The 25,854-nt window shown below is 41.0% G+C and overlaps 1 protein-coding gene across 14 annotated transcripts in view; it reads left to right on the forward strand.

Annotated features, from left to right (window-relative positions):
- The first annotated feature begins 14,189 nt into the window (after nt 1–14,189).
- Nucleotides 14,190–25,854, forward strand: part of Dlg1 (discs large MAGUK scaffold protein 1) — a 195,451-nt gene continuing 183,786 nt past the window's right edge. For 13 of the 14 annotated variants that reach the window (XM_051191289.1, XM_051191290.1, XM_051191288.1 and 10 more), the window contains exons 1-2: nt 14,198–14,250; nt 14,947–15,078. In XM_051191289.1, coding sequence (XP_051047246.1) covers nt 14,232–14,250; nt 14,947–15,078 — 151 coding nt within the window. In that variant the 5' untranslated portion in view covers nt 14,198–14,231. Of the gene's footprint in view, nt 14,251–14,946; nt 15,079–25,854 lie in introns of all 14 variants that reach the window. The other variant, XM_051191287.1, reaches the window with a different exon arrangement.

The following is a 25,854-nucleotide window of genomic DNA, read 5'->3' on the forward strand; positions in this document are numbered from 1 at the left end:
CGAGTCCTGGGGATTGAACTCACATTCTTAGACTTGGCTTCAAGTACCTTAACTACTGAACCATCATGTCAGCCCTTAGAGTGAAGAGTTTTAGAGCAGCCACTTCCTTGCAAGTAATAGATTCTGGATTAAGACCTTTCTCTCAATGGGAGTCACCCTTACCCTCTGCTACACAGCTTTCTTACCAGGACTAAATGTATAAGGCATTTGTGGTGGTTTAAAAGAAAATGACCCCCAAAGGGAGTGGCACTATTAGGAGGCGTGGCCTTGTTGAAGTAGGTGTGGCCTTGTTGGAGGAAGTGTGTCACCGTTGGGACAGGCTTTGAGGTCTTTTTTGTTCAAGCTTCCTTCAGCATGACTGTCAGTTGACTTCCTGCAGCCTACACATCAAGATGTAGCCAGCACCATGTTTGCCACCATGATGATAATGGACTGAACCTCTGAAACTGTCAGCAACACCCCTGTGCCCCCTCAATTAAATGTTTTCCTGTTAAGAGTTGCCATGTTCTTCTCTTCCCAGCAATAGAAACCCTAACTGAGACATCATTCCCTGGGATTCTGTGCTCAGGGCTAGAGCTAACCCACAGTACAGTTTTTCTTACTGTATCAGTTGGTTCTGCTTTGGAGAACTGATTTACTGACCTCCAGCAAGCTGGCTCTTTATGTTCCTTAAAGTCCAGCTTGAAGAAGACATGTGAATGAGGCTAACCCTGGAGTCAGCCTGGCCCAGGTTTGCCCTTGGCCTGATCTGAACTTCCCAGCACTTTGGGCCATAACAACACCATCACACTCAAGTTCCCAATAGAAGGTCACAGTGGCAAGAAGAGAGTCAACAGCACAGCCCTTAGTGGGGTGATGAGGGGCTGGGGGGTGTCTTCCTGAACACTTACTATGTGTGAGTTTTTAGCCTCTTCTGGCTTGAACACAATTAGCTTGTAAAGCTGTGTGTACAGACAACTTGGTGAATGGAGATCACGAAGCCTAGAGACCAATTATACGAACTTGATCCTCCCGCAGCCTTTCCTTGGAAGATTCATCACATTAAGCCCCCAAGCTGCATTCTGGCTCAATACAGAGCCACGACAGAGCAAGAGTGATTCACCTAACAAATTCCTGCCTTTCTGTTTCGGGTGCTTCATTTAACTGTTTTATGACTCTGAGTAAAGCTATTATAACGACATTATCCACCTAATAAGCAATGGTGCAATCTTTCCCGGTGACAATCTCCAGAATTATGCAGTGTTTAAAAGCCACCATGACTGTGGGGAATAATCACCAATTTTTCTAATGCAAACACTGCGATTATATTCAAAACGAATAGATGTAATTATTTTGGTATTTTTCAAACATTTAATTCTTTTAATAAATCATAACTCCCCAAAGAAATAAGCACAGTTCATTAGCAGTGCTAATGAAAATGTCATCTTTAGTAAAAACTTACCCAGAATATTATTCCCTGGAGCAAGACTTCCAGGAGCTTTGTTTGCCAACTTTATTAATGAAAACTGTGTGCTGTGAATCAATAAATTAAACATAAAACAGGAAGACAGAAAGGGTGATGAAGAGAGACTTACCCTAGACAAGTAATTATATGTTCAATTTTTATTGTGGTTCTAAAAATAGTATCATAATCTTTCAAGGATATGAAGTATCTGCTTTTAAAAATAAACTGGCATAAAAAGATATTAGTAATAATCCTTTTAAAATTACCTTATTATTTTATGCTTATGGGTGATGAGAGATGTCATTCTGTAAATATGTTTCTCTTATTGATTAATGAATAAAGCACTGTTGGCCAATAGGAAAGCAAGATAGGTGGGACTAGGGGACAAGGAAATACTTAGATTAATAGAAATGGGTTAATATTTAAGACAGAGCTAGCCAATAAGAAACTAGTAACTGGCCAACAGAATTATATCTAATACAGGTGCTCTGTGTGTTATTTGGGGCTGGAGCAATGGTAGGACCAGACCAGCAGGGAAAACTGTTCATAACATGGGTATTTTGTCTGCATGTTGTCTGTGCACCATGTGCATATCTGGTACTTGGGGAGGCAAGATGGCAGCATCAAACCATCTGGAACTAGAGTTACAGATAATGGTGTGCTTCCCTTGTAGGTGCTGGGAATCAAACCTGGGTCCTCTTGAAGGGCAGCCAGCGCTCTTCACTGCTGAGCCCTCTCCCCAGCTCCTGTTAGCAGTATTTCTTTGGGCACATTGTAGTCATACTGAGGATGTCTCTTCATTCACATGTGGACAAGGCAGCCTTGAAGAAGTTTGAAGTCAATCCCTCACACGCTGTAGACCATAGACCATAGCACAGAATCAAGACTTGAGCTGCTAAATCCCAAGGCATCAGCTATGTGGCACCCTGGTTTTCTTCTTAAACTGAACTACCCTATAGGAGTGTAATTTATTCTAGTGTCTGGCTTATAATAGATGCACAAATCTATAACAGTTAAGCAAAGGACCTGATGAATGAGGAGGCATTTATAGAAGTAGCTGACTAAGCAGATTTTCTGTTCTAATTTTCATGTTTGCCCCTTTTAAGAAAGTTTTTAATGTCATTACTGAAATAAGAAGTGGTCACCTGGATGAGAATAAATCGAGGCTATTACTATGCAGAGCCTGCACTAGCAAGGGGGCAGAGCTGCTATCACTTGCATTTGACAGCTGTAATATAAGCTCTAAAGCTGGCTGGGAATGGGGAAGCCTCATAGCATAAAGAAGAGAAGGAAAGAACAAAGAGATCTGCAGGTATGCTCCCATTGCTGGTGTTGACACGATGGAGCGGGAGGTGGGATTTGGGAGGCATATTTAACGTTCTGTGTCCAGGGCACAAGTTAGAAAAGATGGCAGCTATGATGTAAGCCCTGATTCCCCAAGGCTAACTGATGCAGAAGTCCAGGTTCCTCTTCCTGGGCTGGTTGCTTCAGAGAAAGGTTGTGGGTCAAAGTCCTATTGGCATTATCTAGTCTAGTCAGTGCCCACATGCCTATTCAGTCTACCATCATGTATATCCGCCAGTTTTTCAAACTGCCTCTTTATCCCAATCCACAAGAATACCTCAAAATGCAGTGGCCTTCAAAAGGGGTTTACCAATCTATTAAAATCCACTATGGTAACCCCAGAACTTGGGGGGCTGACACAGGAGGACTGCAAGGTCAAGGCTAGTCTGGGCTATGCAGCCATCGTGCCTCAAAATTTTAAAAGAGAAATCTATTTTTAGTGGGTATGAGAGGAATGGAAATGGAGGATGAATTTTATTGGCATGTATATGGCGGTTCTTAAACTGCTGTAGTAGTTTCATCTGTGTTATTTTCATCTCTGTGTGTATGTGTTATGGTGTGACACACACATGTGTGTGTGACAGAGAGAAAGAGAGAGAGGAAGAGGAAGAGAGAGGGATAAAGAGAGAGGGGAGAGAGAAGGGTGAGAGAGAGAAAGGAGGGGGAGGGAGAAAGAGAGGTAAAGGGGGGTAGGGAGAGAGTCACATCAGTTAGCTATTGCTTCCTACCAGGTTGCTCACCAGGGATTGTTCTTGTCTCTGTCTCCCATCTCTCGGGAAGACAGACACGTGTGTCTGGCTTCATATAGGTTCTGAGATCTGAAGTCTTTGTGTACGTGTGTGTGATTCTTGTCTACTACTTTTGAGCTGCAAATTTCATTCTTTTAATTCCTAACCCAGACACATAGATTTACCAATATTTCAACAACTTTGCATCTTCTTGTTTTGTTTTGTTTTTCAAGACAGAGTTTCTCTGTGTAGCTCTGACTGTCCTGAAACTCTATGTAGAACAGGTTGAACTCAAGCTCAGATATTAGCCTGCCTTTGCCTCCCAAGTGTTGGGTGAGATTAGAGGTGTATGCTGCTATCACTACCCAGCAAGTTGGCATTTTACTAGAGTTAAAAACTTGTATTTTAACTGAGGTCAGAGGAACAACCTTTTATTTTGTTCTAACATGTGGAGAATGATTTCTAAGAAAAAGAAAAAAAGAACCACATACAGTTTTATGTGGTTTTCTTAAATCTGTCCCCCAATCATGACATTAGCATTTCTTTCTTTAATTTTTTTGTTAATTGATTGATTGATTAGTGATAATTTAGGAACAGGGAAGGGGCTTCACATGTTCTACAACACAGATATGGTGGTCAGAAGACAGCTTGTGGGAATCAGTTCTCTCCTCATCTCATGGGTCTAGGGATAGAATCAGGTCATTAGGCTTGGAGGCAAGCTCATTTTCCCAATGAAACATCTTGCTAGCCTGAGCTTTTCTTATTAAATATTTCTTTTTGTTCATACTTTTATTTTATTCACCTTCATGAGTGAATAAAATTTGTAATGTCCCCTTTAAAACTATTGATTTATAGCTGTTGCTACTTTATTCCCTCATTCCCCTTGAGTGGGGCTTTATTTGTGTGGTAATTTATGATCTGAAGTGAGACCCATCTTGGGAAAAATTTTTCAGACTTGTTTGTTTGTTTGTTTGAGACAGGCTTTTTACTGTGCAGCCCTGGCTGTCCTGGAACTCACAGAGATTTGCCTGCCTGTACCTCTTGCAGGATTTTCTGAAAGCATTTCTGGAAAGTTTTTTTTTTTTTTTTTTTTTTTTGTTTCAACTGTAGCTTGGCTTATGTATAAAAAGTAGAGGATATTTTAATCACAAATATCTCAGTTGGTATAACTATCTTAGAAAGAAATGAATATACATCTGAAGAAAGTTTAAATAGGAAGTAAGAAAGTTTAAATAAAAGTAAGACTTAAATGATTTACTTTGTTTCCTGTCCTTGTGAGTTTAAAATGACAGGGAAAAATAAAGTTATTCAAAATGAAAATCAGGAAAATTATAGCTTTCACAAGTGCCACTACCCTAGATGAGAGACTGCCATGGAGAATGGTTTTTGGTTGGCTTTTTGTTTAGTTTAGTTTTTCAGGATGGGGTTTCTCTGTGTTACAGCCCTGGCTGTCGTCTTGGAACTAACTTTGTAGACCAGGCTGGCCTCGAACTCAGAGACCTACCTGCCTCTGCTGAAATTAAAGGTGTGCACCACTACTGCCCAGCTCGGAAGCTGTTTTTTTTTTTTTTTTTTTTTTTTTTTTTTTTTTTTTTTGTGTGTGTGTTTTTGTGTTTTTTTTTTTTTTTTTTTTTAAGAAGCTCTGACTGTCTTCCATTTGAACCGTGTTTGGTCACATGATTTAGTCCGCATTCCATTATGAAAAATCTTTTAACTTCTTTAGATTTATCTGAGTTCTGTTAGGCCCCATATCTGAAACAGAATATGAATAACTTCGTAACAGTCTAATGAGATTTTTTTCAAATTTCAATTAAGCCTGTGTTCTCTGACTATAAAAAGATAATCTGATTGAGGAGCCTTCCTGGAAGAGACACTGCTAATCCTCTTGGCAAAGGGTGGGGTGAGGAGGCCTTCTTGAGCCAAGAGATTTTATTATGACACTGAGGGCTCCAATATCAGATCCTAAGGTAATCTCAATATGAAGAGTTCTTTCAAAGTGGAAGTCCAGCTCACCCAACCCGAGAGATGCACCCATAGTAATTATCTGCATCCCTGCAGCCCAAGGCTGATTACTCTGAAATGCCAACAGCTTTCAGCTATTCGGGAAAGTCCTTTGGTTATTGTGTGTGATGCTGTCTGGGAGCTCTCCTGGTTTTACATGGCTTGTCTGTCAAACAAAGGGTGGAACCAGGTGGTACCTAAGGGCTCCATCAAGTTAAACATCTCATATCTAGAAAAACCTCACAACTATGCTCAAGAAGGAAGAAAGAAGAAACTATACGGTGTTTTCTTTCTTTATTTTTACCCTTTAAACAAATGGGTGTAGGTGTTTTGCCTGCACATATGACTGTTTACCATTTATGTGTCTGGTCCCCACAGAGGCCAGAAAAGGTCGCTGGATCCCCTGAGACTGGAGTTGCAGTTGCGAGTCATCTTATGGATGCTGATAATCGAACCGGAGTCCTCTGGAAGGACAGCCAGTGTTTTTAGTGCACTGAGCCATCTCTTCAGCCCAGGTATATTTTAAAGATACACCTTTGCATTGAAAAAACAAAACAAAGGGCAGAAGAGATAGCTCAGTGGACAAGGGCACTGGCTGCTGTTCCAGAGGACCTGTGTTCAATTCTCAGCACCCACAAGGTAGCTCACACTGTTTGTAACTCCAGACACCTTCATATCAATGCACATAAAATAGTTAAAGTATATTTAAAACAAAGAAAAACAAAAACCACCAAAGCACTAACTCATTTAGTCATAACATATAACCAGGGTTATTTCTTTGGTCCCATTTCTTGTTCCATCAAAATTGTCTCCACTGTTGGAGGCAATGATATATAAATATACAACAGATTAGCCAATTACCTATTTTTTGTATGCTTTATTTATTTGCTTTGTTTTTGGTTTTTGAGACAGGGTCTCACTGTGTAGCTCCAGCAGGCCTGGAATTTGCTGTGTACCCTCGAACTTCGAGAGATCCACTTGCCTCTGCCACTGCCGAGTGCTGTGTTTTACTGTATGTAAATCTCTCAGTATCTATTCTCCTTACCTCTCTTAGTTTCTCTGTCTTTCTACCCATCTCTGTTCCTATTTAGTTTTGTATAATAACCTCCCATTCCTATACCTAAAAGCTAGACAATGTAGACTAAAGGAAAACAACAATTGATGTTTAGTTCCATCTGTAACCTACCTGTGGTGCCCTAAAACATCTTCCTTAGTACCCTCCTCTGCAAAGTGGGAGATACAACCACAATGATTCCTAAGTTGCTTTGAGACTAAAATAAGTCTACCTTTCAACACTGTATGAAGTGCTGTCCCAATATAAGGGATACAGGTTAATATAGACTCCAAGAGTGTACAACTATATATAGAAGCTTGGTGATACCCCATCTAAAAAGCTTGAGTTCAATGCATGATTGCCTGTTGAATAGACAGGCAACTGTCCACATTTTAAATGAAATTGGCTTCACTGTGTAGTTTTCATTCTGATAATTCTCTGTGATGCTTAATTAATTAGTTAATTAACTTTTTTTTTTTCTTTTTGAGACAGAGCTTCTCTTTGTAATCCTGGCTGTCTTGGAACTCACTTTGTAAACCAGAATTACAGATTGTAATACATTAGATTAGGGTGGCCTCAAACTCAGAGATCTGCCTGCTTCTGCCTCCCGAGTGCTAGGATTAAAGGTGTGTGCCACTATACCTGGCTGTGATGGTTAATTTTAATCATTAACTTGATACAATCTAGAATCACCTGAGACATGATTCTCAGAGAGGGATTGCCTTTATCAGGTTGGCCTATAGTCACATCTGTGAGAGACTATCTTAAGTTTGTTGTTGTGAGAAGACCTGCCCACCCTGGGTGGTTCCTTTCCCTAGGCTGGGAGCTCTGATTGTGTAAGTGCAGAGAACAAGCTGGGTGCTAACAGGCGGGCATGAATTCATTCTCTCTTCTTGATCTGGATGTGACTAGTTCCTTCAAGTTCCTGTTTTGACTTACCTGAAATTGTAAACCAGTAAATACTCCCATGGGATCGTCATCGTGGTCGTCTTCTCCTCTTCCTCCTCCTTCTGTGAGAATATTTTTATCACAGTTTTTTTAAAAAGTGAAATTAGAACATTATCCATGAGACCCAAGCCAGACTTGGTATCATCTAAACTTGTAGAATGGATTCTTGATATAGGCATTTTAGTGTTTAGGAGGTACTGACTTGGAAGGGCTTGCAGCTGTGGCTACAGAGGTTCAGCCTTCTGTCCTGGCTGTCTAGCCCTTTACATCAAGGAGTCCCTACTGAGAGCATTCAGTAGTTTTCTCATGGAATGTTTTCACCACCTTTTAGGATTCTGGAACGTTAGACCAAGCACATTAAGGAAGAACTTGCAGGACCCATATATCTTTCACCCATTGGTTGAATTTCTGCCCCGTGGACACACAGAATAGGCCCTCTTGAAGACTAAAGGCAAGTCTGGGAGCTCTCTCCCCCCAGTGAAACCTCCTTTGGCAGAACAATTGCTTCACCGAAATAAGGTTTCAGAAGCACAATTGTTCTGGTTGCATTCTTCTTTCTAGACCCTGGCTTGTCTAAACCTTTCTTAAAGTGTGATACCAAGATATGGCTCCCTGGGCCTTTGTAGCAGTCCTTAACTGTTGAGATAAGGCTACACTCTATTCTCAGTCACTCTATATTGTATCAGACACTGGCTTTTCAGGCCATGCTTTACCTTGAGACTCCATTTGTGTGTGTGTGTGTGTGTGTGTGTGTGTGTGTGTGTGTGTGTGTGTTGCTCTTGGGAGGATTTTTTTTTTTCTTTTTTGGAGACAGGGTCTCACTATGTTTAGTCCTAGAGCTAGGGCCCTAGCTGGTCTCAAACTCACAGAGCTCCATCTGCCTCTGGCTCTGGCATGCCCAACTGCATTTTGAATAGGATGACTGAAACTGTAGTGTGGAACCAGAAGCTGCACTATCTGTCACCACCACCTATCCATCCCAAACCGATAACTAACTTCTTCCTTGGAGTAGAAAGGAGCCACCCTCTTAGTTGATCAGAATAAACTGAGACAGTAGAGTCATATGGGCATATTAAAACTACCAGGAAAACCAGGCCTAGGAAAGGTATAAGTCTCTTACCATCACCCATAAAGTGATAGATACCTAACACTTCAATGGCATGACCACATAACCTATCACTGATACCCGTTGTGTGTGTGTGTGTGGGGGGAGTAAGGAGAGAAAGAGGAGGAAGGGGGGAGGAGGAGGGAGGGAGGGAGGGCTCCCTGACACCTGGAGCTTTGACCCAGCTCAGTTCTCTGCTGCCCATGCAGACTGCTGGATTGCCTGCCCATCCGTTTGCCCTTTTGGACCTGCCTTTTGGTTTCCTGCTCCTGACTAGTACCTAGGGACTGGACTTTGCAGCTTTGCTCCCGAACCTGATTCCTGCAGCTCCCTCCTGGCACTAAGTGCGTCATTATCTTATCAATACAGATTCTTCTTCAGCCTACTTCTGAAACCTTTTGAACTCTGCTGTAGCCTCTTTAACTCGTATATACAGACATATTTATTATGTGCTATGAGATAGGAGAGTTAGTATTAATAACTACGATTGGAATAAAAGCTGCATCATCACTTTGGGCAGGGTACCATTATATGGCAAATTGCTGCAACTGAAACAGTTGAACCTCGTGAATCTATTATTATTCAATAAATTCTGACTCTGTGGAAAGACATACGTATGTCCATCTATGTTTCTGGCATAGTGTGCTCGTGACACTATCTGTGGTCACTTTCACCATTCACACTATTTCTCTTACAACATAAGCTGACATAATCCTTTCCTTTTGGTGATTGTCTTGGCACAGCCAGTGTATGACTACTCCACTGGCCTGAGAGCTAAAAGTGCCATGGAGTCTGGCAGGGTCTGTACAGCTTTGCAGAGGACAGGGGAGTAGGAAGGAAATGTTAGATGCTGAGCTGCAAAGGTAGCCTGGGGAGAACGATGGCTGCAAAGAAGGTTTGAAATTGAAAGGCAATAATCTTTTCGATCACATTAATGACTATCAGTAAAAGAATGGGAAGCTTGTCTTTCTCTGTGGTCCTTTGACATCTAAGGCTTTTAAACTATTCATCAGAAAGTTAACTTGAAAGTTTTGTGTTCAGATTTGACCTCTGTTCTCTTCTTTTATTGGGTGTGTATACATGTGTATGTCTGTTTTTAGTGACAATGGAAAGGTAATCAGATTATACATTGGGCCCTAAGCACTTTAGTGCATAATGTAAGGAAGAGTTTGTGAAAATAAAAGTTATTGCTGACATTTAGAAAAATGCTGCTTTGAATGCTGTGATACAGTAGCCAGCTTCCACCATGGTTCTTAACACTTCTTACGTCCTGTACTCATGTTCTTGAATACTTGCTTTTGGGAGGAGATATTAGGTTAGCCCTTTTGAATGAAACTTCTGTCCTCATTAAAGAGGCCTAAGGGGAGCTGGGCACTTGGGAGGCAGAGGCAGGTGGATCTCTGTGAGTTCAGGGCCAGCCTGGTCTACAGAGCTAGTTCCATGACAGCCTCCAAAGCTACAAAGAAAATCTGTCTTGAAAAACAAAAAAAGAGGCCTAAGGAAACCTGCTTATCTCCCTTTCCACAAAGGTGCAGAAAAAGATACCATTTAGAGCAGCAGTTCTCAACCTGTGGGTAGTGACCCACATGGGGAATCAAACAACCCTTTCACAGGGGTCACCTAAGACCATCATAAAACAGAGATATTTACATTACAATTCATAATAGTGGCACAATTACAGTTATGAAGTAGTAGTAACGAAGACAATTGTATGGTTGGGGCCACAACATGAGGAACTGTATTAAAGAGTCACAGCATCAGGAAGGTTGAGAACCACTGATTTAGAGGAATGAGTTCATCATTACCTGTCAAATTCCATAGTGCTGTGCTCTTGTTTATAAATTAACTAGTTATAAGTAAGCAGAATGGACCAAAACCAGTGTTTCTTCTGGGACTGGGGAATTAGAATACTATGGTTTCTGCTTTGCCTTCTTAGATCACTTGTCCTGGGAAGTCTGTCACTGTGCCATGAGGACTCAAGCAGTGACGTAGACAGGTTTTCACGATGAGAAACCAAAGCCTCCTGTCAACAGCCATGTGTACTAGCCATGCTGAAAGAGCCCCATGGCAGGGTCTGGTGGTATACACCTATAGTCCCAGCACATGGGAGGTGAAAAACCAGTGTTCCAGCAAATTGGAAGCCAGCCTGGTCTTCATAAAGAGTTTCAAGCCGGCCAGGACTACATAGACCTTTTTCCAACCCCCTCACATAACCCCCCAAAAAACCTTCCTGGCCCCAGTTAAGCCTTCAGATGACTGCAACTTCTGGAAGTTCTGAAGCAGAACCATCCGAAGAGCTCCTAAATTTCTGCCCCACAGAGGCTGTGGTTATTATTATTGTACTTTTAAGTTCCTAAGCCTCAAGGAATTTGTTCTAAAGTCCTAAATAATTAACACAGAGGGACAGAAATGAAGAATAATTGTAAAGTCCTGTCAGAGTAGACTGGGACCTGTCCTAGCCCCTCAAGGTAGAGTAAGTACTGGGTTCATTCCTGCTTTTGGACATTGCTGACAACAATGTAGGATCACCACACATGTTTTTTATCGCTGTCCCTTTCTTTGTTTTAGGGAAGGATTAGGATGACAATGAGGACCCACACACATTTTGATTTGAGTCTTCAGGGTCCCCTGGCAAGAGTTTAGTCAACTTTATCCATCTGCTACAGGGCTTTGGGTCCTTGAATCTCACTATTTCTACCCCCAATACCTTTCCTAGCAACTGAACATATATGAACAGAGTAATACATAGCAAGGAGGAGGACAAATTTCCCTCCATCCTAAATTCCAAAGAAATCTCATTTTTAGAATGGGTCTATGAGGACCAGAGATGTCAGTTAAGGATGGTTCTTTATTGGAGCCATTAACTTGGCAGCATATCAATGAAGTCCAGACAATATGAAACCATTAGACATTTTCACTGTTAAATAAGCTTCACTCATCTATTAAGATCCCTTCTTCCAGGAGCCATCCTCATTTGCTCTCTGGTCCCATTTCCTCTCTGCAATGTGGCTTTTATTGTTGCTAAAGATCCCAGCATGCCTAGTGCAACAAAACAAAAAATGCTGCAAGCATGCTTGTTCAAAATCATGGTGTCAAGTGGCCTGGGCTGGAGCTGAGAGCCGTGTTGTACACTATGGCCACTGAGCAACTTAAATGGATGGCAAGGGGAATGAATGTTTTTCCCCTTTCTGGATCTGGTTCTCTATTTCAAACTGAAAGTGAATGCTCATGAGCTCTAAAGTCCTAAGGTTCTCACAAGTTAGAATTCTAGGGTAAAATTCAAAAGTGAAACCTAGCTGTCAGCATACCTCTGAGTTCCGGTCACAGTGCAAGGTTACTTCTCAGACCTTTCCATTCCTCACTGAAAGGTTTACTGAAAAATCTCATTTTCCCTTTTTAATTAAAATAATTTTTACTGATTGATTTTGTGTATGTGTGTGAAGGTCAGTGGACAACTTGTGGGAGGTTTTCTCCTTCCACCATGTGGGTCTTAGGGATGAAATTAAAGTCATCAGGCTCGGAAGCAAGAACCTAAATCAGGTGAACTATCTCGCTGATCCACCTTATTCGGATCTCTGGAATTTTTGGTTCTGTCTCAATAACTTTTGATGACTTCGGGGGAATTTTCTTCTCCAGGGCTACGGAGCAGAAAAGTCCCTATTACTCAGAAACAGCTTAAAGTCCTGGGCAGTGACTTGGAAAACTTCCTCAAGTTTCAGGCTCAACTTGAGAGCAGGATCCTTTGGGCTCTGTATGCTTGGAATTTAAACCAGGTATGAGGGTTGGAAGTAGCTCGCCACAGGTGAGTTCTTAAAGGGACAGCCATAATATGAGAAACACCTGGGAGCATCACTGGGCGGATCACAAGGGTGAATGAATGAAAGAGAAAAATGAATGAGGGGACCTCTTTTCACTCTTAAACGCGCTTATACTAGGAGTTAAACACCAAGATCTAAAAATCCTATGAAACTCTCAAACTTTTAGCAATTTAGCCAGTCTCCGTTTTACATCCCGTCCTTAATGAAACTCTCCAAACCTTTTTTGAGACGTGAATAATTTTTAAAGAACCAGTTAAAAGTGGAAGAAGACGTGGACTACCCCTTCCCTTCCCAAGACCCTTCTTCCTCCGCCCCTAACGTGGGTGGCGGCGCCGTCTGCTCGAATTCATTTTTCCCTGCTGGGGATCCACCCCGGGCGTGCCAGGCACTCTTCCAGCCTTGAAGTTGGCCAGCACGTGTTCAGTGGGGTTAAGGGGTGGCTCGAGCTTGTGTCTTGGATCTAGCGCAGGTGAGATCATGTCTCCCTTCCCACACCTCCAGCATCTCGGGTTTGGCGCCGGCTAGTTCAGGACACCCCGGTGGGCTAATGCGACGTGCCGGCGGGCTGCCCCAAAGCCACTGCATACCACCTGTAGAGCGCGTGTGTCAGCTCCTTTGTCCTCGGAGCCACTTCGACAGGAGCTCCTCTCAGCAAGGCGCTTCCCTGTGGATGCTTGCGGGTCTTCCAGTCCTCCAGGCACCCTCCCGGCCCTCCTGCCTTACCCAACCCCAAGGTAGCAGCGCCCGGAGCCCGGGGCTCGAAGCGTGCCGCCTCCTCACTTCTCATTGGCCGAGAGCGTCGGGAAAGCAGTCACGTGGGCGCGCGCCCGGCCAGCTCCAGGGCCGCCATCTTGGCGGAAAGTTTAGGGGGAGAGCGACTGGGGGCGCGGAAGGAGGCGAGGTTCCGGGGGTGGGGCGGCCCGGAGACCAGCGGGCGGGCGAGCGGGGCGGCGGGCCGCGGCGAGCGGGCAGGCGGCGGCGGCGGCGGCCGAGGCGGAGAGAGCGGTGCGGGGGTGCGGCAGCCGAGGGGGAGCTCCTCCCCCGTCCCCTCACCCCCTCAGCTGAGCTCGAGCCGGGGCGGGGCGGGGTACGTGGAGCGGAGCGGAGCGGGGCCGGGCAGGGAGCTGCTCCGAGTCCGGCCCGAGCGCAGCCGGGCGCCCGTGCTCGCAGCTCGCGGGAAGTTTGCGGCGGCGCCGCAGGTGTGGGGGCCGCGGCAGGGGTGCATGAGCGGCGCGAGGGCGGCGCGGAGAGCGGCGGCTGTCCGGTCCGGCCCCTGCTGGAGTCGCCGGGAGGAGGCGAGCGACGAGCCAGGCAAGCGAGAGGAGGGGGCCCGAGCGGGGCGGGGGAGCAGCCTGGCGACTGGGCGCTGAGCGGCTGCTCGCGGGCCGGCCCGGGGCAGCAGGTGGGGAGCGTGGCTCGCACGCCACGGCAGCCGTGGCCCGGCTCCTCCTCTTCAGGTGTGCTTGGCGGAGGGGGAAGCTTTGGAGGAGCATTCCGAAGCGGGCTTGGGGCTGCTCTTGATTTGTGGGGGGATGCTGACCCCTGGGAACCAGCTCTGCGGTGGCTGACGCTCCTGGGCTTTAAGGCTCTTGCTTTTCACTTGGGAAAACTTTGGAAGGTGAGCAATACAGCAAGGTTGGAGTTTTTCCTAGTCCAAAGTTTGAGGGGGGGGGGTGGTGCTGTTACTATTGGATTCACGATTCTATTTGCTTTAGTTTAAGTTTTCCTTCCTGTTTTGTGTTTTTAAAGGTGTGTGTGTGTGTGTGTGCCTTCCTGATTCTGGAGAAAAATGCCGGTCCGGAAGCAAGGTGAGAATTGGTTTTGAAACTGTTTTGTGGCTGTCGCTCGCTGTAACATCTACCTGTGTTGTGATTACTGGGTTTAAAAGGTTTGTGTAAATGATGAATCGGCAGGATCTCTCTTTTAATGATTATGGTATCTGAGCTTCACATCATTTCAAGTGAAAACACATAGAAGTTCATTAAAGTCACCTTCTTGACATCTCTAGTGGTTACAGAAGCAATTAATCCCCTACCACATCTTTGTGAAAACTTCCTTGCTTCGGTATTTCACTTTATCATGCTTATTCAATGTTATTTTGTTAGCAGCTGTGGGACACTAAGGACTGATGTTTAAAAATACTTAAAATTTCGGTTAAAGCAACAAATTGTAGACAATTTGTTCTTGTCTACTAAGCAGTCTAAAACTAAGTTGCTATCGCTTAAATTAGATGATCTTTTACTCTTGGCAGCTCAGTCTACAGTTACCACAGACCTACTCATCTTCATCCTTTCTCACTGTGATATAAAAGCCTTTACACTATTTGCCTTAGTAGGGAGTAGGAATAGAAATGTAGTGACTATAGCAGTTGACCTGGAGGGACTTAAGGAAGTCCTTAAATGTCTTGTAGATGTAGCATTTGCCACTTTTCTTGTAAATATGTATGCTACTACACACAGACACATAATACATCTGTGAAGTTTTAACCATACCTGTCTTTTCAGATACCCAGAGAGCATTGCATCTGTTGGAAGAGTATCGATCGAAACTAAGCCAGACTGAAGATAGACAGCTCAGAAGTTCCATAGAGCGGGTTATTAACATATTTCAGAGCAACCTCTTTCAGGCTTTAATAGGTGGGAGTTAAAACTTTTTATGTTTGTGACCACTGCACTAATTAATGCATGATGATTCTCTGTTACGTTAAACATAGAATGGTGACATGCTTGGTTCTCTGTGACAGTCATTAGCTTAGCACATCTTTAGTGGAGTTGGGTTTTTCAGTTAGGCCATTGTCCTTTCTAAAAATGTTTAATATCCAGAAAAACTTAACAATATGATTATTTCTGTGCATTTTGAGAACAGCATTTTGTGTCTTAATGCGAGCTATTAAAAAATGGACAAGTTGCAGAAATGTGCTCAGAACACCAGGGTAATGACTGACTACTGTTGGTGTATTTCTGTATTTGACTTGTGTTTCTCTAGACTCCTTGAAACTATTTAGAGGATTGTGCTGTTAAACTGTGCATTTGTGGAATACGAATTTTAGACCTGGAAAGAGCTCTCAGAGATGATCTTGTCTAATAATCACCTTAATTCACAGACAGTATTGTGACAATCTTGTTCTTTCCTGTGTCTTAAATATGAGATAGTTCATTGATTTAAAGAATTGGACAAATAGTCCAAAGTTCTGAATATAGTTCCTGACACTGTCAGTGATTGAATATTAGGAAATTCGTGTAGCTGTTTTTGGCTACTGTATTAACTATAGAATGTAGGTGGTAAACTGAAACAGTGGGCTTTTGATACCTTACAAAGTAGGTTCCTTTTTAAAAAATGAAATGTTTCGTTTTTCCATACCATCCCCAGTATAAGAAACCAGTTGGTCTGTCTCTGATACCTTGCTTTATATGCTTCACAAGTTTGCAAGCTACCAGAGTATTTATTGCTCCCAGGTTTAAGAATAAGATTTTTAAAAAATTAACTATCAGCTGCTGTAACATGTTCAAATAAGATATGTACCTTCTCACATTGTGTTCATTTTCTCAGTAACTTTCCAGCAGATAGGGCTAATGTTTGTGTGTGTGTTGATATATAATTATTGGTGTAATTTGAATACTATTTTCAATGTATGCCTTGTAAAGAACTTACTGTTATGTTGATGTTGTCTACTGAATTTTAGAATTATAGTTACAAGAGACCTGATTGATATAAGTTTTTATGCACTAAGGATAGAGAGATGATAAACAGCCATATATCTGCTACCCATCTTTAGGAATTATCCACATTGCATTTGTGTTTCTAAGCCATGAAGCTTGAGATCCACATGAGGAACAGAAAATAACTTTTTAGTTGTTTGGTTTTCTAGATCAATATTAAACCTAAAAAGATTTATTTATTAGGAACACTTTAGAGAAAGACAGTACCTACTTGTATGTCCTCATTTACATACTCATGTACATGTAGACTGTCTTACTGTGTGGGAAAGCTGTAACTGAGTGGTCAGTAAATAGAATCGACCTTTCCCACATCTTGATTGGAATTGCTGTTTTGAGGCAGTTGTTGCATATTCCTTGTCTGTTTTAGATGTTCATTGATATGCAAAATTGAATTTTGGTAATTGTCTACTTAAGTTTGTGCTAGAGAATTTTATTTGTCTTCATAGTTTTGTTATTTAATGAACTTCTATTTGGGCTTATTTGTATTTTAATGTTTAATAGTTATGTTTAGTTATTTTAGTGAAACAAAAGTGACAGATTTTAGGCCTTTGGAATTGATGTTTTTGTAGTGGTTTTATGTATTTGTGTATTATAATTGAGTTGGCTCTGTTGCTGATATAGTCATTCTTTGGCACATAATATAATTTTAGCATTTGAAGATGAGGCAGGAGGATCAAGAATTCCAGGCTAACCTGGGCTAAATAGTTTAAAGGAAGTCTGAGCTGTTGTTGGCTTTTACTTTTTTTTTCTTTTTTAACCTCTTTGTTCTTTTGGGGAGTGGGGGGAATGACTAGCCACTCAGCTCCCAAATAATCACATGGAGGTTTATTCTTTCTTACAAATGCCTGGCCATAGCTTGGCTTGTTGCTAACCACCTTTTCTTTAAAATTATCCTGTCTACCTTTTGTCTTTTGTCTTTTACTTTTTTCTATTTCTATATAGCTTTTCTTTACTTTTTATTTCTTGTCTGCTTGTGTGTCTGGCCCCTAGCATCCTCCTCTCTACTTTTTCGTTTCTACTCTTCTTTCTCCTCCTGTTTATTCTCTCTGCCTGGAAGTCCCACCTAGTTCTTTCCTGCCTAGCTATTGACAGTTCAGATCTTTATTAGCTCAATCAGGTGTTTTAGGCAGGCAAAGTAACACAGCTTCACAGAGTTAAACAAATGCAACATAAAAGAATGCAACACATGTTTGCATCATTAAACAAATATTCTGTAGCATAAAAAGAAGTAACACATCTTCAGCTAATAATATCCCACACTACTGAGCTACATAGACATTTTCTCAAAAACAAACAAAAAACAATACCACAAAACATGTTGCTTCTCATTCTGAAACGTTTTAAGCCATTAAGATTTTTTTTTGAAATAGTATTGCAATATATTTTCAGCTGTTAAATTGCCCTGTGTGCAAGTTCATACTGAAAAATTGTGGATTGACTGCTTTTTCTTCAGTGAAAGCACTTGTTATTTTCTAAGCTGGTGCACATGGATGGATATCTAGAGTTAAAGGAGACAGGTTCAATGACCAAAGCTAACTAAAAGTCATTTGGCAATTAGATGTTGTGGACACTTCCCCTCCTCCTTCTGTGTATATTTGACCTTCCTGGAACTTGATCTGTAGACCAGGATGGCCTGGAATTCACAGAAATCACCTGCTTCTGCCTCCTGAGTTCTGGGATTAAAGGCATGCACTACCACCTCCTGGAGGCAATTAGGTTCTTGACTATAGTTTAGAATTCATTTTCTTAGGTTTTAGTGAATTACCTGTTTGTTTTTGGCAGCAGGCATGTTGTATGCTGAGTGTTTTTGTAATTTCATCAGGGTTATTTATTGACTCTTTGAAGTAGTAGTATTGACTGTTGTGCAGAAAGTATATATGAGACTATGGGGGTTTGGTGGTATGGAAATGCTGTCTCTCCCCTAGTTGGGACATACATGAGCTTTTTGATACCTTGGGATTATTTGAAAGGACAAAACTACATTGTATCTGTTCTGTGATACTATTTAAAATTTTATTTTTCTTATATTGAGTGCGTGTGTATATATGTATTTACATGTGAGCTCACATATTTCGCTTATGTTGGTTAGAGAGCAACTCTTAGGAATTCATTTTTCCCATCATGTGGGACCTGGGAATTGAGCTCATCAGGGTTGGCGGTGAACATCTTACTGTGCTGAACTATTATAACTGGCCCCCACTTAAAAAATATCTAATATGTCTGCCTGAATTTATATGGTATCTTATACACATTATATCCTCTCATCTTTCCTGTCCCTCTCCTGTGTAGCCCAAGCAGGCTCTGGAGTGCTGGGATTCAGATGTGCACAATCACATCTGACTTGTATATACTGTTGTTAATTGTTTGTTTGGTTGTAGTTTAAAAAAATTTTGTTTTCATTTTTGCTGGCACATAAAATAGCGATGCAACCTAATAATTAACAATATTCTCAATTTAATAAAATGTAGGAAATGTTCTGGTACATAAGTAGTATCTTTGAAAAATTTAAACTTCTTGAAAAGTGGTCAGATTTTTATTAACTTTTTAGTTTCAGCTAAGTTCTTTTTTTTTTTTTTTTTTTTTTTTTTGAAGACAAGTCTCACTGTCTAACCTTGGCTGGTCTAGAACTCCCTATGTAAACCAGGCTGGCCTCAAACTCACAGAGATCCTCCTGTCGCTGCCTTTTGAGTGCTGGGATTAAAGGTATGTGCCACCACACCTGGCTTCAGCTTTCTTTAGAGTCAAATATTTAAAATTATTGCATCAAAATAAATGATCTGTACATTTGTTTAGAATTTAGTTCCAAACATATCTGGTGATTATTTTTGTGTAAATGAAAACCATGTTTTATATTCCCATATACAGTATTTGTAAGGTCGATTAAGTTAGGAAGAGTCAACGTGGTTTGGTTATATCAGAACCCAGATACTCCCATACATATATAGTGATTTCAGGTCACTTTTAAGGTGTCTGGAATTCAGGGTGACCTCCCTCCCTCCCTCCCTCTGTCCCTTTTCTCTCCCCCCTCCCTACCCCTTCCCATTTGTCCCCCAGGGTTTTTCTGCTTAGCCCTGGAACTCACTCAGTAGACCAGGCTGGCCCCTAAGTCAGAGAGATCTGCCTCCCCCTGCTGGGATTAAAGGTGTATGCCACCATTGCCACCACCTGCCTGGCCTGTAGCTGCTGCTTAACATACCTGCTTTCCTTATGCATAGGGTTCTGATTTCAAGAGCTGTCTTCAGATTCTTTTGTAAATTTAGTCATGTGATGTGCGTGTTTTTATTTTATCTGCAATAAATAGTAAGCTTTAATTTTATTTAAGGGAAGGTATACTGAGGATTAAACCCACACTAATTACCGCTGGGCTACACCCCAGTGCTCCCAGCTGGTTTTTTGTTTGTTTTAGTTATTTTTATTTGTGTGTGTGTGTGTAGGTGTGTAGTTCTTCCCCCTCAAGCTTCCCCTGGAGCATCCCAACTTCATGTTGTCTTTTTTTTTTTTTTTTTTTAAATAATTCAGGGTCCAATTAGTACTGCTTATATGTGCATGGGCAGTCTGTCAGTGGTCACAGGTACAAACACAAAGAAAATGATTCTCTTTCAGCAATCATTTTGCTGCCAGTAGCTTTCCAGCTAGCTGAGGGGGTCTTGAGCCCCTTTCTCATACATACTGGAATTTCTCTTGGCTTGATCTTGTGTAGGCAGCTGTATCTGCTGTGAGTTCATAGTGCATTGGGCATACCAAGTCCCAAAGATAGCATTTCCCAGCACTGCCACCCTCCTTTCTACCCCTCTCTGCAGTGCTCCCTAAGCCTCGGTGGGGAGGGACCTGTTGATAGAGATGTCCTATTTAGAGCTAAGCATTCATAGATACTTCTTCTGAGTGTTTTGAGCAGTTATGAGCTTCTGCATTAGCTACTTCCCACTGTAAAAAGAAACTTCTGGCTAAGGTTAAGAGCTACACAGCCCAGGACCTGGGTAATCATGTGGAGAGGCTGTAGTGAGCCTAATTTATGAGTTAATTTTAATGGGGTGGTGATGGTGCATGACTTTAATCCCAGCACTCAGGAGGCAGAGGCAGAGGCAGGTGGATCCCTGTGAGTTTGAGGCCAGCCTGATCTACAGAGTGAGTTCCAGGATAGGCTCCAAAGCTACATAGAGAAACCCTATCTCCAAAAAACAAACAAAAGTTAAATTTTAATGTGTATATTTGAAATTTACAAAATGATGTTAGAGATAGAGAGATTATAATAGAACTTAGTGAAGCAATTAGTATATCATCTTGCATACTTTATTTTTAATTAAAAACAGTTGAAATCTACATAATTTAACAAAAATCCCTAATACTGTACACCTTTATTGGCTTTAGTCCTTGTGTCGAACATTAGATTTCTGAGTTGGTTCATCACAGGTACCCCACATATTTTCAGCTCTTTTCCTAGGTCTCCCTCATCCACAGAGTTACCCTCAATCTCCATAGTTGAACTTTACTTCTTTCTTAGGCATTCCACACATAGGTGAAATCAGGCAGTGCTTCATGTGTCCAGTTTATTTTTATTTTTTTATGAAATTTAAAAAAAAACTTTATTATTTTTACATTTCAATCCCAGTTCTCCCTCCCTCCTCTTCTCTTGTTTTCCCCACCCTCCTCACCCCTACCTCCCATCTACTCCTCAGAGAGTAAAGCCTTCCCTAGGAAGTCTACTATGTCTGCCATCATCTCACTGAGGCAGGACCAAGGCACCTCCCAGCCCCCACACCTCTGTGTCTAGGCTGGGCAAGGTATCTTTCCATATAGATTGGGCTCCACTAAGTGAGTTTGTGCATTACTGTTAGATCTTGGACCCACTACCAGTGGCCTCATATATTATCCCATTCACACCATTTTCACTTATATTAAGAGAGTAGTTCGGTCTTACGCAGGTTCCCCATTTGTCAGACCTGAGTCAGTGATCTATCACTAGCTCGGAAACTGATTGTGTGGGTTTCCCCATCGTGGTCTTGACTCCTTTGTTCATATTATTGCTGCTCCCTTACTTTGATTGTACTCCAGGAGATTGTCCCAGTGGTTAATTGAGGATTTCTTCCATCTGTTTCTGGAAGAGGGTTCTAGCTTTTCTGGGGTTGTGGATTGTAGGCTGGGTATCTTTTGCTTTATATCTGGTATTCACTTATGAGTGAATATGTACTATATTTGTCTTTCTGGGTCTGGGTTACCTCACTCAGGTTTTTTTTTTTTTTTTTTTCCTAGTTCTGTCCATTTGCCTGCAAATTTGAGGATATCATTGTTTCTTACTGCTGAGTAGTACTCCATTGTGTAAATGTACCACATTTTCTTTATTTATTCTTTGGTTGAGGGACATCTAGATTGTTTCTAAGTTCTGGCTATTCTGAATAATGTTGCTATGAACATAGTTGAGCAAATGTCCTTGTGGTGTGAATGTGCCTCCTTTGGGTTTATGCCCAACACTATTGCAGGTTCTTGAAGTAGATTGATTACTAATTTTCTGAGAAATTGCCTTACTGATTTCTACAGTGACTGTACAAGTTTGCACTCCCACCAGCAATGGGGGAGTGTTCCCTTTTCTCTACATCCTCTCCAGCACAAGATGTCATTGGTGTTTTTGATCTTAGCCATTCTGGTAATTGGTGTAAGGTAGAATCTCAAAAGTTGTTTTGATTTGCATTTCACTGATGACTAAGGATGTTGAGTATTTCCTTATGTGTCTTTCCACCATTTGAGATTGTTCTGTTGAGACTTCTCTGTTTAGATCTGTACCCCATTTTTAAATTGGATTATTTGGTAGTTTGATGTCTAGTTTCATGAGTTTTTTGTACATTTTGGATATCAGCCCTCTGTCAGATGTGGGGTTGGTGGAGATCTTTTCCTATTCTGCAGGGAGCCATTTCATCTTCTTGACCGAGGTCTTTGCTTTACAGAAGCTTCTCAGTTTCAAGAGGTTCCATTTATTAATTGTTGCTTTCAGTGTCTGTGTTACTGGTGTTCTATTTAGGAATTGATTTTCTGAGCCTATGCGTTCAGGGTATTTCCCATTTTCTATGATGTTCAGTGTGGATGGACTTATATTGAGGTCTTTGATCCATTTGGGGTTGAGTTTTGTGCCTGGCGATAGATGGATCTATTTGCATTTGAATTCTTCTACATGTTGATAGCCAGTTATACCAGCACCATTTGTTGAATATGTTTTCTTTTTCCCATTTTGTATTTTTAGGTTTTTTTTTTTTTTTGGTCAAAAATTAAGTGTTCATAGGTGTGTGGGTTGATATCAGAGTCTTCAATTTGATTCCCTTCCTTGATCCACCTGTCTGTTTTTATGCCAATACCAGGCTGTTCTCATTATTATAGCTCTATAGAAGAGCTTGAAGTCAGGGATGGTGATGCTCCCAGATGATCCTTTATTGTACAGGGTTGTTTTGACTCTCCTGGGATTTTTGGTTTTTCCATATGAAGTTGAGTAGTGTTCTTTCCAGGTCTGTGAAGAATTGTGCTGGGATTTTGATGGGGATTGCATTGAATCTGTATATTACTTTTGGTAGGATTGCCATTTTTACTATGTTGATCCTACCTATCCAAGAACATGGGATATCTTTCCATTTTCTGGTATCTTCTTTAATTTCTTTCTTTAAAGACTTACAGTTCTTGTCATACTGGTCTTTCACTTGTTTGGTAGAGTTACCCCAAGATATTTCACTTTCTTTGTGGCTATTGTAAAGAGTGATGTTCTTCTGATTTCTTTCTCAGCCTGTTTATCATCTGTATATAGGAGGGCTACTGATTTTTTGAGTTAATCTTGTATCCTGCTACATTACTGAAGGTGTTTTTCTGTTGTAGGAGTTTCCTGGTAGAATTTTTGGGGTCACTTATGTAAACATTATATCATCAGCAAATAGTGAGAGTTTGACGTCTTTTCCAATTTGTATCCCCTTGATCTCCTTTTGTTATCTTATTGTTCTAGCTAGAACTTAAAGTACTATATTGAGTAGATATGGAGAAAGTGGACAACTTTGTCTTGTTCCTGATTTCAGTGGTATTGCTTTTGAGTTTCTCTTCATTTACTTTGATATTGGCTGTTGGGTTATTGTATATTACCTTTATTATGTTTAGGTATGTTCCTTATATCCCTATTCTCTCCAAGACCTTTATCATGAAGGGGTGTTGGATTTTGTTGAAGGCTTTCTCAGCATCTAATGAGGTGATCAGGTGTTTTTTTCTTATGGTTTGTTTATATGATGGATTACCTTGATGGATTTTTGTATGTTGAACAATCAGTCCCTGCATCTCTGTGATGAATCCTACTTGGTCATGGTGGATGATTTTTTTCTGATGTGTTCTTGGATTTGTTTTGCCAGTGTTTTATAGAGTAATTTTGCATTTATGTTCATAAGGGAACTGGGCTGTAATTTTCTTTCGTAGTTGTGTCTTTGTATCAGGGTATCAGGGTAACTGTAGCCTTGTAAAAAGAGTTTGGCAATGTTCCTTCTGTTTCTATTGTGTGGAATAATTGAGGAGTATTGGTGTTAGTTCTTTGAACATTTGGTAGAATTCTGCGGTGAAACCATCTAGGCCTGGGCTTTTTTTTTTTTTTTTTGATATTGATAACTGCTTCTATTTCCTTCGGGGTTGTAGGTGTATTTGTTTATCTGTTCTTGATTTAATTTTTGTTTGTGGTACTTACCTAGAAAATAGTTCATCTCCTTAAAGTTTTCTACTTTTGTGGAATACAGGTTTTTGAAGTATGACCTGATGATTCTCTGGATTTCCTCAGTGTCTGTTATGTCCCCCTTTTCATTTCTGATTTTGTTAATTTGGATATTCTCTCTCTGTCTTTTGGTTAGTTTGGATAAATATTTGTCTCTTTTGTTGAATTTCTCAAAGAACCAACTCTTTGTCTCATTGATTCTTTGTATTGTCTTCTTTGATTCTATTTTATTGATTTCAGACCTCAATTTGACTATTTCTCATCTACTTCTGCCTGAGTTTGCTTCTTTTTGTTCTAGTGGTTTCAGTTCTGTTAATTCACAGTGTGGGATTTTTCCAGCTTCTTTATGTAGGCATTTAGTGCTATGAACTTTCCTGTTACCACTGCTTTCTTTGTGTCCTGTAAATTGGGGTATGTTGTGTGGTCATTTTCATTAAATTGTAGGAAGTCTTTAATTTCTTTCTTTGTTTCTTCCTTGACCCAGTGGTGATTCAGTTGATCATTGTTGAATTTCCATGTGTCTGTGGGCTTTCTGAAATTAACGTTGCTGTTGAATTCTAACTTTAAGCTGTGCTGAAAAGAAAGTAATAGTCTTTTATGTTTGGGTGGAATGTTCTGTAGGTGTCTGTTAAGTCCATTTGAGTCATAACAACATCTGTTAGTTCCCTTATTTCTCTGTTAAACTTCTGTCTGGCAGAGCTGTCCAGTAGTAAGAGTGGGGTGTTGAATTCTCCCACTATTAGTATGTGGGGATTGATTTATGATTTAAACTTTAGTAATGTTTCTTTTACAGATGCAGGAGCCCTTGTGTTTGGGGCATACATGTTCAGAATTGAGATTTCTTCATGATGGATTATTTCTGTGATGAATACCAAATGCCCTTCTTTATCTTTTTTGATTGACTTATTTTGGTCTATTTTGTTAGATATTAGGAAGCTACACCAGCTTGTTTCTTAGGTCCATTTGATTGGAAAATTGTTTCCCAACCCTTTACTCTGAGGTAATGTCTATCTGTGAGGTTGAAGTGTGTTTATTGTATGTAGCAGAAGGATGGATTCTGTTTTTATTATCCAATCTGTTAGCCTGTGTCTTTTTATAGTGTTGAGGCTATATTAATGACCAGTGATTGCTAATTCCTGTTATTTTTGTTTTTTGTTGGTGTGTGTGTGTGTGTGTGTGTGTGTGTGTGTGTGTGTTCAGTTCCCTTTAGGGTTTGTTGCTGTATTGTGTATGTAGCTGACTTCCTTGGGTTGGTGGGGTTTTTTTGTGCATGTATGTTCTGTAAGACTGGGTTTGTGGATAGGTATTGTTTAAATTTGGTTTTGTCATGGAATGTCTTCTTGTTATTGAAAGCTTTGCTGGATAAAGTAGTCTGGGCTGTCATCCATGGTCCCTTAGTGTCTGTATAACGTTTGTCCAGGACCTTCTTGATTTTATTGTTTCCATTGAGAAGACAGGTGTAATTCTGATAGGTCTTCCTTTATTTGTTACCTGGCCTTTTTCCTTTGCAGCTCTTGATATTCTTTCTTCATTATATGTGTTTATTGTTTTGATTATTATGTGGTGAGGGAACTTTTTTTTTTTTTTTTAAGTCCAGTCTATTTGGTGTTCTGTAAGCTCCTTGTACTTTCATAGGCATGCCCTTCTTTAGGTTGGGAAAATTTTCTTCTGTGATTTTGTTGAATATATTTCCTATGCCTCTGAGTTGGGCGGCTTCTTCTTCTTCTATCCCTATTATTCTTATTGGTCTCTTCATGGTGTCTCAGATATCCTGTATGTTTTATGTTAATCATTTGTGGGATTTAAAATTTTCTTTGACCGATGAATCTGTTTCCTTTATGGTTTTTTCAGTACCTGAGATTCTTTCTTCCATCTCTTGTATTCTGTTGTTTATGCTTGCATTTGTGGTTCCTGATCATTTACCTAGATTTTCCATTTCCAGAATTCCCTCAGTTTGTGTTTTCTTTATTGTC

This window comes from Phodopus roborovskii, unplaced genomic scaffold (genome assembly GCF_943737965.1).
Source record: "Phodopus roborovskii unplaced genomic scaffold, PHOROB, whole genome shotgun sequence".
Taxonomy (NCBI): domain Eukaryota; kingdom Metazoa; phylum Chordata; class Mammalia; order Rodentia; family Cricetidae; genus Phodopus; species Phodopus roborovskii.